The sequence below is a fragment of the Schistocerca cancellata genome, chromosome 2 (assembly GCF_023864275.1).
Source record: "Schistocerca cancellata isolate TAMUIC-IGC-003103 chromosome 2, iqSchCanc2.1, whole genome shotgun sequence".
Taxonomy (NCBI): Eukaryota; Metazoa; Arthropoda; class Insecta; order Orthoptera; family Acrididae; genus Schistocerca; species Schistocerca cancellata.
Window position 1 is genome coordinate 1,038,353,967 of NC_064627.1, and position 13,833 is coordinate 1,038,367,799.

A 13,833-nucleotide genomic window follows, 5' to 3' on the forward strand; every position below is an offset into this window, starting at 1 on the left:
GTCGCCACAATCAGCTATATCCTCACCTGCAATTACTTCTCCTTTGAAAACAGCACTTACAAAGAAAACTGTGGTACAGCAAAGTGCACCCCATGACACCAACCTATGCTAACCTATTCATGGGCCATCCAGAGGAATCCTTCCTAACTGTCCATCTCCTCAACTGGTTCAGATTCACTGATGACATCTTTGTCAGCTGGACTGTGGGTGAGGATACTGTTGTAACCCTGTAGTGTGAGCATGCTTGGTAAAACAGTATGTGATATAAGTGCCTCCATGGCAGCCTAGAGAGGTAGCTCACAGTCTGGACAGATGGCACAGCAAGCACTGTACCACATGCACAATAAAAGCCCATCTCGCCGGGCCCTCAGCCTCACTTATGTTTATGAAGCTGTTATCTGTACAGATACCACTGGTGATCTTGCAGCTCTCAAAGAATGAAATTATAATGCATCCAGACCTTTAGCTGCTTACAGGCATTGATAAATATCAATGGGGACAGTTGAAAAATGTGTGCCCCGACCAGGACTTGAACCTGGGATCTCCTGCTTCCTTGGCAGATGCTCTATCCAACTGAGCCACTAAGGACACAGATGACAGTGCGACTGCAGAGACTTATCTCGGGCACACTCCCCGTGAGACCCACACTTTCCAACTTTCTGTCCACACACTGCATTTGTAGTGCCCCTGCCCAACATACTTATTACCCACAGCAGTCAGTCTACCAATTCCCGTAAGAGTTTGGGCAATGTGAGTGTATCCGCATTGAAGAAGATCATTGGCCGGTAAGCTTTATCTATATGAAGATGGTATCTGTTCTCTCGGACAGGAGATCCCAGGTTCCAGTCCCGGTCGGGGCACACATTTTTCATCTGTCCCTGTTGATATTTATCAAAGCCTGTAAGCAGCTAAAGGTCTGGATTCATTATAATTTCATTTATGTTTACCTGCTTATTGTAATGCTCACTTATGAGAATGTATATTGATTTGTCCTATAGTTATGAGACTTTGTACTATTCTATTCTTAATTTGGTGTTACTGTGGTTCTCTTCATGTGGAAGCAGAATAAAACTTGGTTGGTATTACTTCTGATATTGTATACATACAATGTTACAACATACTTGGCAAAAAGTGCAATATTATTGGAAGAAATTCTTCATCTCTTGTTGAACAGCAGCAAGTTTTAACCAACCAGTATCAGGCTCTCTCCGTGCCAATAAACAATTTGGTAGCCTCACTGAAGTACCAGGTTCCACTGCCATCAATGCAACTCTCACTGTCTCCCCCTTATGATGATTCTGCAGAAGATTGAGACACATTAAAAATGCCTTCAGAAAACATTTTCAAGCTTTTTGAGTTGCCGACTCCAATTTGTGTGGACTTTATTATTATCATGGATTTCTCTTCATGTTTATCACCTTTTGTGGCAGCTAGCTCCTATTCATGAACCTGTCAGTATCTCTTCTGACGAACTGTGCCAGTTGCTCTCTAATTATCATTGCACACATACACATGTTACTGCTGCTCACACTGAGTTCCACCACTGTCAAATCAGCCACGTCAGTCATACAGAGCTTCGGCAGTAGAACTTCATGGGCTCAGCTATCATTGCCAGTCTGTTACTGAGGCCCACCAGGACTCATATGCTGATTCGACAGTTTGTGATGCTATAATATGCTTGTCCCCTGATAGGAAAGTTCGTGAACATGCTCTCTCACAGATTTCTGAACATTGCTCAGTCTTTTAAAGTATTTAGAGCAACAACTAATCAGACAAAGAAGCATGGTGTGAAGTAGCCTCCTTTGCTTCCTCTCCCCCTCAGCCGCTGTCAGTTATCTCATAAGGGCAGCTGTGTAACCGTAATGTCCATGCTGCATAGGGCCGCACCATTCAAAGCAGCAGCAGTGGATAGTATCACAAAAATAGCTGCATGCTCCTCTACCATCACGCTCTTATGTTTTGTTCAATATTAGTGGACCGCGTGCCCAAAGCTTTGGGCGACGTACAACCATTGAAAAAAATAAAAATAAATAAATAAAATAAAAAATAAAAATAGAAAAGGACGTATTGTGTCTGAGTGCGCCTCCCATCCTCCCTTCACCAAACACGAATATGGAGGTGAACATTGGTGCCAAGTGCACCAAACCAACTCTACACTGAAATAAGTTTCATGGATAAGGTATTAGAAATGCAAGGGGACACATTTCCAGCAGTCACTGTTGAATTCTCAAACTCATGTGGATCTGGGATTACTGATATTGTCGTCCCCTGTATCTTGTTGGTTGATGACAAAGACCCATACAGGGACAGTTTTCTACTTTTGTAGTGTACAATGCAGCTGTTTGGCCTTTGACATTTTCTAGTAGTGTATGATGCCAACATTGGAAACTTATTTAGGTTAGCCACCTTCAAAATTTTTGGGTTCTCTATTTCCAATGAAGTGCATCTGGTATCGAATCAGGTTCCAAACCAACAACTGGATGTGCTCTGCTTTGAACAGTCCTCCCTGTTTTTGGAGTGTTTAGATGTGCTACTCAAAGCTCACATTACAATGAAACCAACAGAATGTGCCCCCCCCCCCCTTTTTTGGCCACTCAGTCCCAGTAACTTTACAGGTGCAAGTCAAATTAGAACTAGATCAACGTAAGTCTTTGGGTGTTATCACTCCTGTCTCCTCTATCGAATGGTCTACTCCTTTGGAAATTGTCAAAAAATCTAATGGCAAACGTTAGCTCTGTGGTGATTTTAAAGTGTCTGCAAGTTCTTATCTATTACTGACACCTATCCCTTAACCCGTCCGGATGAGCTCTTAGCATGGCTTTCCAGGAGCCAATATTTTTCTGTAACAGACTTGTCAGAATGCTACTTACAATTGCCTCTAGATGACGATTCCAAATGTGTCCTTGTAATGAATACCCCATCAAGTTACATCAGTACCAGCAGCTGCCACTCAGCATCCCTGCCATTTTCCCACGATTTTTGGAGCAGTTCATGACTTCCATGTCTGGGTGTATTAAATACCTGGATAGTATTGTGGTCCCAGGTTTCTCAACAGCTGAACATTAACAATACCTTCGTGCCTTGTTCGCAGACCTACAGGCCACCGCTTTGGGATGTAACTTGGACAAATCACAATGTTTTCAGCTGTCCATCATCTGTCTCAGTTTTGAAGCCCTGTGTGCTGGCCTCAAACCTGTGCATCAGCATGTCATTGTCATTACAGTTTGCTATGTCCTACCAGCAGTGTCAAAGAGTTGCAAGCCTTTCTTGGAAAGACCGTTTACTACCACAAATTTCCTGCTGGTGCAGCCATACTGGCCCAGCCACTTCACACTCTCTTACATAAAGATGTTCCCTTTTGTTGGTTTCCCACCTGCGAGTATGGTTTCCCTTTTAAGGTCAAAATTACACTCAGCACCTTGCTTGGCTCCCTTCCAACCAGGCAACATCTTATTTTGGTCACGAATGCCTCCCACCATAGACTTGGGGACATTCTCACCCACATATATGTGGACAGTTCCGAACACCCTACTGCGTACAATTTCAAAACTCTGAATCATTCCCAACAGCATTACTTACAGATGGAAAAAGAAGCCCTTGCCATTGTGTACACACACCAAATATTTCTTGTTTTCCTATACAGTTTTAAGCTTCATTTGATTACTCATCAAAACCTCTGTTTCCCTTTCCAGTGCTTCAGCATCTTTACCAGACAAAGCACCCCATTGCCTACAACATTGGGATCTGTTTTTGTCATGTTATAACTAAGAGATCCATTTCCAATTCACAGCACAACACGCTAAAGCAGAGGCTCTTTCTCAAATGCCAATTGGCCCCGAGCCAGCGTTTGATCAGGATGAACTGTTGGGCTTCCATTTTTATGTCAAAGCCCAAAACACCACAGATGGTTTTTCCATTACCAGTTCTCGGATTTCGGTGGCTATTGTGGCGAGTCCATCAGAGTGTCCAATTTGTCCACCACGGTTGGTTGGTTTAAAAGAGGGGCGGGGGAAGGGACCATACTGTGAGGTCATCGGTCCCTTGTTCCCAGTAAAATAATTACACAATGGAAAGAAGAAAAGGAAGGAAATGTAGAGCACAATAACAAGAGAAAGGAAAAACTAGAAGAACGACAGAAGGACAACCAACACAACTATGGACAAAAACAGGAAAAGGAAACTGTAGAGAGAAGCAAGAAACAGGTAGAAGGGAGAGTGGAGAACACAAGGGGACAAAGGACATGCGCTAAAACTAATATAGAATGATAAAACAAACAGTTGCGTATAAAACGTAAAACTAAATTAGAGTCCATAGTAGGGCAACCAAAGAAGGACAGCTCACCAAGATACGGGCCACTGTCAGCCGGGCACTGCACCACCACTGGGGTGGGTCATCACTGCACAGGAGGTACCCGTGTGTCACCCAAGCATGGCCAATGTGGAGCCACTAGAGAACCACAGAGACCCTGCGAGAGGCCCGCATGGAGGACTGCCACACATTCGTAGCCTCCTTAATGGCATACAGTTTGTTGTGCTTGCTGAGGTTATGCCATTTCGTCTCCCAAAGCCACAAACCTTGTGGCATAGTACTGAATGCAGGTCAGTTGCAGAGAAGCCGATCTCCATAAGCGGTTTCGCGTAGCCTGTTTGGCCAGACTGTCAGCAAGTTCATTGCCTGGGATTCTGATGTGACCTTGGGTCCAGACAAACACCACTGAACGACCAGGCCATTCAAGGGTAAAGATGGACTCCTGGATGGTCACTATCAAAATATGATGAGGGCACCACTGGTCAAGAGCTGGCAGGCTGCTCAAGGAGTCAGTACACAGAAGAAACACCTCCCCAGAGCATGAACGCTCAAGAGCCCAAGATATAGCCACCAATTCAGTAATGAAAACACTGCAGCCATCAGGTAAGTAATGCTGTTCGATATGTCCTTCATGGACATACACGAAGACGACATGAGCATCAGCCATCGAGCCATCAGTGTAAACCACTTTGTAGCCTCGGTACTTGACAAGAATCGAGAGGAAGTGGCAGCGGAGAGCCGCGGGGTTAACTGAGTCCTTAGGGCCATGTGATCGACCCAGACGAAGCTGCACCCTAGGTGTACACCATGGAAGTGTACATGAATGGACCTCAAGTATAGGTGGTAAAGGTAAGGACTCCAGTTCAGAAAGAAGGGACCGGACATGAACTGCAATTGGAAGCCCTGACCTGGGCCGCCATTGCGGAGATGAACCGCCATGGGTGGGAAAAGGTGACGGTGAATTGGATGTGCAGAACTATGAATGTGTGCTACATAACTGGCCAGCAGCTGTGCATGCCTACTCTGCAATGAAGGCACTTCGGCTTCCACAATGACGCCGGTCACTGCACTCATCCTAAAAGCTCCTGTCGCTAGGCGAACACCACAGTGGTGCACTCGATCGAGTAAACGCAATGCTGAGGGCATCGCTGAACCATAAACCAGACTCCCATAGTCAAGGCAGGATTGAACAAGGGATCTGTAGAGCTGCAGCAGCATAAGTGATCTGCACCCCAGTTGGTGTGGCTCAGGCAGTGGGAGGGTATTTAGGTGCTGCCAGCACTTCCGCTTAAGCTGACGAAGGTGAGGAAGCCAAGTCAATCAGGCGTCAAAAACCAGTCCTAAGAATCGATATGTCTCCACTACAGTGAGTGGATTGTCATTAATGTAAAGTTCTGGTTCTGTGTGAATGGTATGATGCCGACAGAAGTGCAAAAAATATGACTTTGCAGCCAAAAACTGGAAACCGTAGGCTAGAGCCCATGACTGCACTTGTGGATGGTTCCCTGTAGGCACTGCTCAACAATACCAGTACTGTTGGAGCAGAATGAAATGCAGAAGTCATCTGCATACAGAAAAGATGAGACAGACGGCCCTAAAGCTCCTGCTAGACCATTAATGGCCACTAATACTAGAGAGACACTCAATACAGAGCCCTGCGGGATCCCATTCTCCTGGATATGGGGGGAACTATGGGAGGCACCAACTTGGATGTGGAAAGTACGAAGTGACAGGGAATTCTGGTTATAAATCAGGAGTGGGCCTTGGACTTGCCACTCGTATAATGTGGCAAGGATATGATGTCGCCAGGTTGTCATATGCTTTTTGTAAATAAAATCGGCAACCAGGTGTTGGTGTCTGGAAAAGGCTGATCGGATGGCAGACTCTAGGGACACAAGATTATCAGTGGCAGAGTGACCCTGGCAAAAGCTGCCCTGACATGGAGCCAGTAGGCCATGTGACTCCAGGACCCAACCCAACCGCCGACACACCATATGTTACAGCAGCTTACAAAGAATGTTGGTGAGGCTGGTGGGCCAATAGCTATCCACATCAAGTTGGCTTTTAGTGGGTTTGAGCACTGGAATGATGGTGCTCTCCCACCACTGCGATGGAAAGACGCCATAGCACCAGATCCGGCTGAAGATGACGAGGAGATGTCACTTGTAGTCAGATGAGAGATGTTTAATCATCTGACTGTGGATCCGATGTGGTCCAGGAGCTGTGTCGGGGCAATGTGCTGGGGCACTGAGGAGCTCCCACTCTGTAAGTGGGGTGTTATAGGATTCACTGTGGCATGTAGTAAACGAGAGGACTTTCCCTTTCAGCCGATGTTTGAAAGTGCGAAAGGCTGGGGGGGTAATTCTCCGATGCAGAGGCTCGAGCATAGTGCTCAGTAAAGTGCTCAGCAATCACGTTTGTGTCGGTAGATAACACACCATTTATGTCAACACCGGGAACACCTGTTAGGGTCTGGTACCTAAAAACACGTTTGATCTTTGCCCAGACTTGGAAAGGTGATGTATGGCACCCAATGGTCGAGACATATCTCTCCCAACACTCCTGCTTCCATCATTTGATAAGTTGGCAAATGCGAGCACAGAGGTGTTTAAAGGCTATGAGGTTCTCCAGGGAAGGGTGCTGCTTATGCCACTGTAGAGCTCGCTGACACTCCTTAATTGCTTCAGCGACTTCAGGCGACCACCAAGGGACTGTCTTTCACCAGGGGCACCCTAAATAGCGAGGGATCATGTTTTCTGCCACAGAAATGATTGTTGTAGTCACCTGCACAACCATCACATCAATGTTCCCGTGTGGGGGAGATTCAACGGTGTCAGCAGAGGTGAAAGTTATCCAGTCCACCTTGTTTAAAGCCCATCTGGATAGGCGTCCATGGGCTTGATGCTGGGGCAGCGACAGGAAGATGGGGAAGTGGTTACTACCACACAGGTCATCATGTGCTCTCCAGTGGATAGATGGGAGAAGTCCAGGGCAGCAAACTGAGAGATCAGTGGCCGAATATGTGCCATGCGCCACACTGAAATGTGTGGCGGCCCCAGTATTTAAGAGGCAAAGGTCGAGTTGTGACAGTAAATTTTTGACATCTCTGCCTCAGCCAGTAAGCACAATGCCACCCCACAGGTGTTATCAGAATTATAATCTCCCAAAAGAAGGAAAGGTTTAGGGAGTTGCTCAATCAGTGCGGTTAATACATTCAGGGATACTACATCATTTGGAGGAAGATATACATTGTAGACAGTTATTTCCTGTGTTGTCCTTATTCTGACAGCCACAGCTTCAAGAGGGGTTTGAAGAGGCACAGGTTCACTACTGACTGAGTTTAGGACATAAACGCAAACTCCACCTGACACTCGACTACAGTCGCTACGGATCCTGTAGTATCCCTAATAGCCGCAGAGGACAGGGGTCCGCATTGCCGGGAACCAGGTTTCCTGGAGGGCAATGCAGAAAGCAGGTGTAAAGCTTAACAGTTGCTGTAGCTCAGCCAGGCAGTGGAAAAAACTGCCACAATTCCACTGGAGGATGATGTCATCTTGAGACTGGGAAGGCATGGAACATTCAGTGAGGCAGTTTGCACCTCAAGGTCACCTGCTGCCACCAACTTTTTGCCTGAGCAGTCTATATCCATTTTGTCTGAGGGTCTGGAGAGATCTAGGTCCTCAGCAGACGCCAGAATCTCCACCTAATCCCCAGATGCAGAGCTTGGAGGTAACAATGGTGTCGGTGCCACCTTCCCTTGGTCTTGGGGACCTTCTTTTTGGATTTCTCTCATTGTTTCTTGGGTTTCCCTGGCTGGGAGGACTTCACTGATTCATTGTTTCTTGGGTTTCCCTGGCTGGGAGGACTTCACTGATTCAATCTCCAGGAATGAGGATGAGTGTGAAGCCCTGTGAGCAGCTGCTTTTGGGCTCTTCAGCCACTGGCAGGTGTCATCTTTCCTACTAGCAGGAACCTGAGAAGGGAGTGATCCAAGGGACCCCTTTCTAGCGAGAGTAGCCGAAGAAGTTTTACGCTTCTCCGACGTAGGTGGTGCAGGACCAACACAGAGGGAAGTGTCCCCCACCATTAAGGGGGAAGGTGTAGTCTTCTGGCTCTGAAAGGTGACTGGAGTTGGTGGAGCTGATGGGGCTAGAACTGTTGTAGCGGTGGTGTAAGACGATGTCATGCGTACAGGATGTAGACATTCAAATTTCCTCTTAGCCTCAGTGTAGGTCAGTCGGTCCATGGTCTTGTACTCTATGATGTTCCTTTCTTTCTGGAAAATCCTGCAGTCTGGCGAGCAAGGTGAATGGTGCTCTCCACAGTTGCAACAGAAAGGAGGTGGGCCACAGGAAGTATTGGGATGTGATGGGCATCAGCAATCTCGACATGTGACGTTGGAAGTACAGCGGGAATACATATGACCAAACTTTCAACACTTAAAGCACCGCATTGGAGGAGGGATATAGGGTTTTACATCACAGCAGCAGACTGTCACCTAGACCTTCTCGGGTAATGTATCACCCTCGAATGCCAAGATGAATGCACTGGTGGCAACCTGATTATCCCTTGGACCCCAATGGACATGCCAAATAAACGTACACTTTGCCGTTCTAAATTGGCGCGCAGCTCATCATCGGACTGCAAAAGAAGATCCCTGTGAAATATGATACTCTGAACCATATTTAAGCTCTTATGGGGTGTGATGGTTACAGGAACATCCTCCAGCTTGTTGCAAGTGGGTAACACCCGTGACTGGGCAGAGGATGCTGTTTTGATCAAGACTGACCCAGATCTCATTTTGGACAAGCCCTCCACCTCCCCAAACTTGTCCTCTAAATGCTCAACAAAAAACTGAGGCTTCATCGTCATGAAAGAAACCCCATCAGCTCTCAAACATACAAGGTACCGGAGCGAGTAAGAGCCACTGCCATCCTTAGCCTGACTTTCCTCCCATGGTGTGGCCAGGGAGGGCAACAATTTATGGTCATACTTCTGTGCACTGAATTGAGCCTGTGAACACTTAGAGACCTCTGGTGTTTGACCACCACCAAGAGATAATGTACTACGCTTCATCGCGGGTCATCTACCCTGATACCACCCACTCTGACCAGGAGCCCTCCCCACAGGCGCCACCAAGCCACAGCAAAGGCCACGTGGCAGGATGGGCATTGCCAGGAGTCCTGATCCCTCAGGGTGACAGGCACCTACTCCTTGGCGTATGTGTACAGTTAACAGAGCAGGCATCATCAGAGCGATCCCTGTGTGGTCAGAGGTCTACAACCAACAGGGTACATGGCAGCCCCACCACAACGGACTGGCTACCGTGCTGAATATCAGGTGCAACCAAGTAAACAAGTCCATTATCATCATCAGAGCAGAAAACAATACTGCACAGTTGATGGAAAAATATGCACCCAGGAGGGTGACCTCACCTAACAGTTGGAAAATGAGCAAAAGTGCAGATCCACATCAATGAAGGATGTGATAGGTCTCAGCGCATGATGGACATGATGCACTATGTAAGGTGCCCTTCCCCAATTGGCCCGCTCTTCGGGAAAATTTTGAAAAATGGAGGTCAGACCCTACAGGGGACCATCACAAAGGCCGAAATGTGTGAGACTTCTTTTAGTCGCCTCTTACGACAGGCAGGAATACCTTGGGCCTATTCTAACCCCTGGACCTGCAGGGGGAGCACCTGGATGGATAAATCACTGAGCAGAGCATCAAATCTTTCGCTCTCCCATCTTTCAGTTCTCGATGGTGGATTACTATTGGCTACTGAAGAGTCAGCCCTCAGAGCTAGGATCCCACCTGCACTGTGGCAGGGCATCATGTGCTTTCCCACATGGACCATTGCGATGTTTCTCGTACAAAATTGCTAGCCCGCCAGAGTTGGCCCTCAGGTGTTGATAATGAAATCATGTGCTCTGTGGAAGCCTGCCTGCAGTGTGCCACCCATCACGCAGTACCACATGCCTCTTTCTCTGTGGCCTGCCCTCCTGCACCCCCGGGGACGTATTGATGCTGATTTTGCAGGTCCATTCCTTAACTCATTTTAGCTTGAAGTAGTTGATGCTTTCTCAAAATTTCCTTACATGGTTCGCTGCCTGTCCATGGTGGCTCTGGCCACGACCCTCTCAAAGATGACAGCCATGTATGCATGTGACAGACAACAGCCCTCAGTTTGTGTCTCAACATTTGAAGATTTTTGTACAAAGAGTGGCATCCAGCATGTTACAGCCCCTACCTTTCATCCGCAGCCCAATGGAGAGATGGAGCGATGTCTGTACATTCAAAACCCAGATGAAAAAATATATCACTCAATCTTTTCCCAAGGAAGCCCTTGACAGCTTCTCAAGGAGGTGCTTCATGGCTGCCAGCCCTTTATGCTGCTTCATCTGTTCCAGCCAACACCTGGCCACCTGCCAGTGCCCACCTCACAGCGATTGCATTTGGGCCCTGCTGCATGGGACCACGGGTTTGATTGGTGCCCTAAGTGGATAGTAGCTAGTGCTACCAGTGAAAGCAGTCATGTGATCTAAAAACTAAGCTGCAACCACTGTGCTGCTTTTTACATGGGCACGAAGACTAACAAGCTATCTGTCTGCATGAGTGGCAATTGACAATCTGTGGCACAGAGACAACTGGACCAATTGGTCACTGAACATGCTGCCAAACACAATGTGCTTCACAGCCTGTGCCACCTGGATGCTTCCTATCATCACCAGCTTTTCTGAATTGCACAGATGGGAACTTTCTCTGCAAAACTTCCTATGTTCTCATAACCCCCTTAGCCTGAACCTTCACTAGCCCCGGTCCTTCACTTACCTATCCCCTCCCTGTTCCCACTCCAGCACAACACAGCTTTCCATTCCACCAACATACCTCCTAGTCCTTTCTCCCTTCTCTATTTCTCTCCTTTCCTGCTACTTTCCCTCTTCCTCAAATCTCCCAACTGCTCCTAGCAGCTCTACCGTATCCACACCATGTCCCTGCATACTACCACAAGCTCATTACATCTTCCCCTACTCCACCCTGGTTTCCCCTCCCTCGCCACCCCATACTGCCTCCTTATCCCCCACCACTTGTTTCCTCTCCTATAAGGTGCAGTTATGATTCAGTCTGGCCACAGCAATGTTTTCCATGTGTGATTAATCAGTGTTTTGCTTTTGTGTCTACAGCTGAGTTGTTAGTTCCATTTCATGCACATTATTTACATGAGCGACCCACACATCTTCTTCAGGTGCTCCGAGATGAGTTGTTATGCAATTGCAGGCAGCAACTGCAAATAACAACACAGCTTGTAGCACCTGAAGAAGATGACTGGGTTGACCATTGAATTACTGTGCATAAAATGGAACTAATAGCTCAACAGTATTCCTGGAAGATCACTATTAAACATACATCTTGGAAATATAAGAATCATGTTGTTATTCATCTGAATATGCAAGAGGAAACACCTGTAATGTGCAAATACACTATGCGGCATGCAGTGCTTGTTATTCTGATCATCTGATATGGAATGGGCACATTTCTCCAATTTATGTGAGAAATACTCAATGCAGTTTATTAACATTATACCTGTGCTGCTACGTGATGTAACACAATATAGGGCAAATTTACATACAGAATAAACACAGACACCAATAAGTAGCAGTAGATGGGAAACATCAAGGAAGTAGTAGGCATTTTTCTGCTTCATTTACTTTTTAGTCACTACTCAACTGACAATTTCTTCATCAAAATGTTACTACTCCCAGTGATACCATGAAATGATGTCATTGTACTATCTGTTGCTGTGTGATATGTATCATTTTAAATGAGATAGTTTTGTTGAAAAGTGTGAGGACATCAGCTGCTAAAATATATTATTTATTTATCCAGTGAACAAAAAGTCCCTGAGCTAGAAAATGTGCTGTTTAATGGATTTGTAAAATACTTGTTCTAAATAAACTAAGTTCACAGTGTGGAAAAAATAAAAGACATCTATCATCCAATGATTAGACTGTCAAAAAAAAAGATTCATTCTTCTTGAAATATTTATGATCAGCACAAACTAATCAAAGTTATTAAAAACACACTGTCATTATTAAAGTTTTCTGATGAAGTATGGCTCCCAAAACGTACACACTGGTTACTAGCCACACAAATAAATATCCTATCAAAACATCCTATCACCAGTCAGATGATAGAAGAAACGTAAAATGGTGGCAAGTATATATTTTCTAGAATACATATTATTTGAAAAGTATTCATAATTAAAATCAGTCATGATTTTCACTTACTTGGTATGTAAAGCAGCATAATAATAATGACAAAATAGCTGTAACTAAATGTGAAATTAAATGGATTTGGTAAACTGATACTCCACATGTTGGTCTTTGAAATGTATGTTTGGGCAGCATACATGCACAGCAGTTCTCCTGTTATACCAATTGGATATAAAACCATGAAAAAAGTATACCTGGAAAATAAGTGGACAATTATGAAGAAACACACACAAATGTGTTTGTGCACACATGAAGTCACTCTCACTCTTACTCTTACTCTTACTCTCACTCTTACTCTCACTCTCACTCTCTCCATCCCCTCTCTCATCAGTCAAATAAGGAACAATAATGATACATACCTACTGAAAGATGTATTTCGAAAAATGTGAAAATGTTGTACATAATATTTTGTCAGTACTAGGATATGATATTTGAGCCTTATATTTTTCCGTTTGGAGCCATGCTGTCTGCTCGGGAATATAACTGATTGAAATCTGATTATTCCAGACCACAAAAGCATTATTTGACATATTGAACAATCTATATATTTCAAAACCAGACAAACACATCCAGAAACAAATGACATTAGTTACCAGTGGGCACTGATTTAAATCAATGGAGAATGTTGAAAATTTTCACCAAACCAGGATTTGAACCTGGGGCTCCTGCTTACTAGGTAGATGCACTGACCACTGTGCCGTCCAGGTACAACATAATGATCTCCCAGATTTCAGGTTTAAATTGCCGAGCAGTAGTTGCCAGGCATCGGAATTTCATTTCATAGTTTGAAAGAACAATATTTCCCACATTTTTTCCTGCATTTACATTTACTTCATTCTAAATGTAACATCATTCAAGTGTCCCACAATCACTCACACTGAAATTCTACATTACCCTCATCATCATTTCCGCTATTGTTTTCCTGACTACTTCACATATAGCACATTTCAGTACTTCATTTGTCATCAACCTATCTTTGTGACCCTTGGCCTTCATGTGCTCTCAGAAAGCAACTAAAATCAACTTATTGAATATCACCTTCTGCTGTTTAAATGCAATCTAAATAGAAGGGAATAGTAAATATTCTATGTGTCATTTTTTCACAAAATGTGTTTTCAGTGCTATTGCGTTCTTGGTGTTCTGTTGAATGTTCCTAGACTTTATCAACATCCCAAATCATGGTGAAAGCCTTTCAAACATGTGTTAGTAAATTATGCATGGACTTTATGCCAAGCTGTGCTTCTATCTGGAG

The 13,833-nt window shown here is 45.2% G+C and overlaps 1 protein-coding gene across 1 annotated transcript in view; it reads right to left on the reverse strand.

Annotated features, from left to right (window-relative positions):
- LOC126163016 (very-long-chain (3R)-3-hydroxyacyl-CoA dehydratase 2) overlaps positions 1-13,833 on the reverse strand; it is a 77,003-nt gene that overhangs the window by 15,564 nt on the left and 47,606 nt on the right. The window contains exon 5 of the mRNA XM_049919883.1: positions 12,597-12,775. Within this exon, the coding sequence (XP_049775840.1) occupies positions 12,597-12,775 (179 nt within the window). The remainder of the gene's footprint in view (positions 1-12,596; positions 12,776-13,833) is intronic.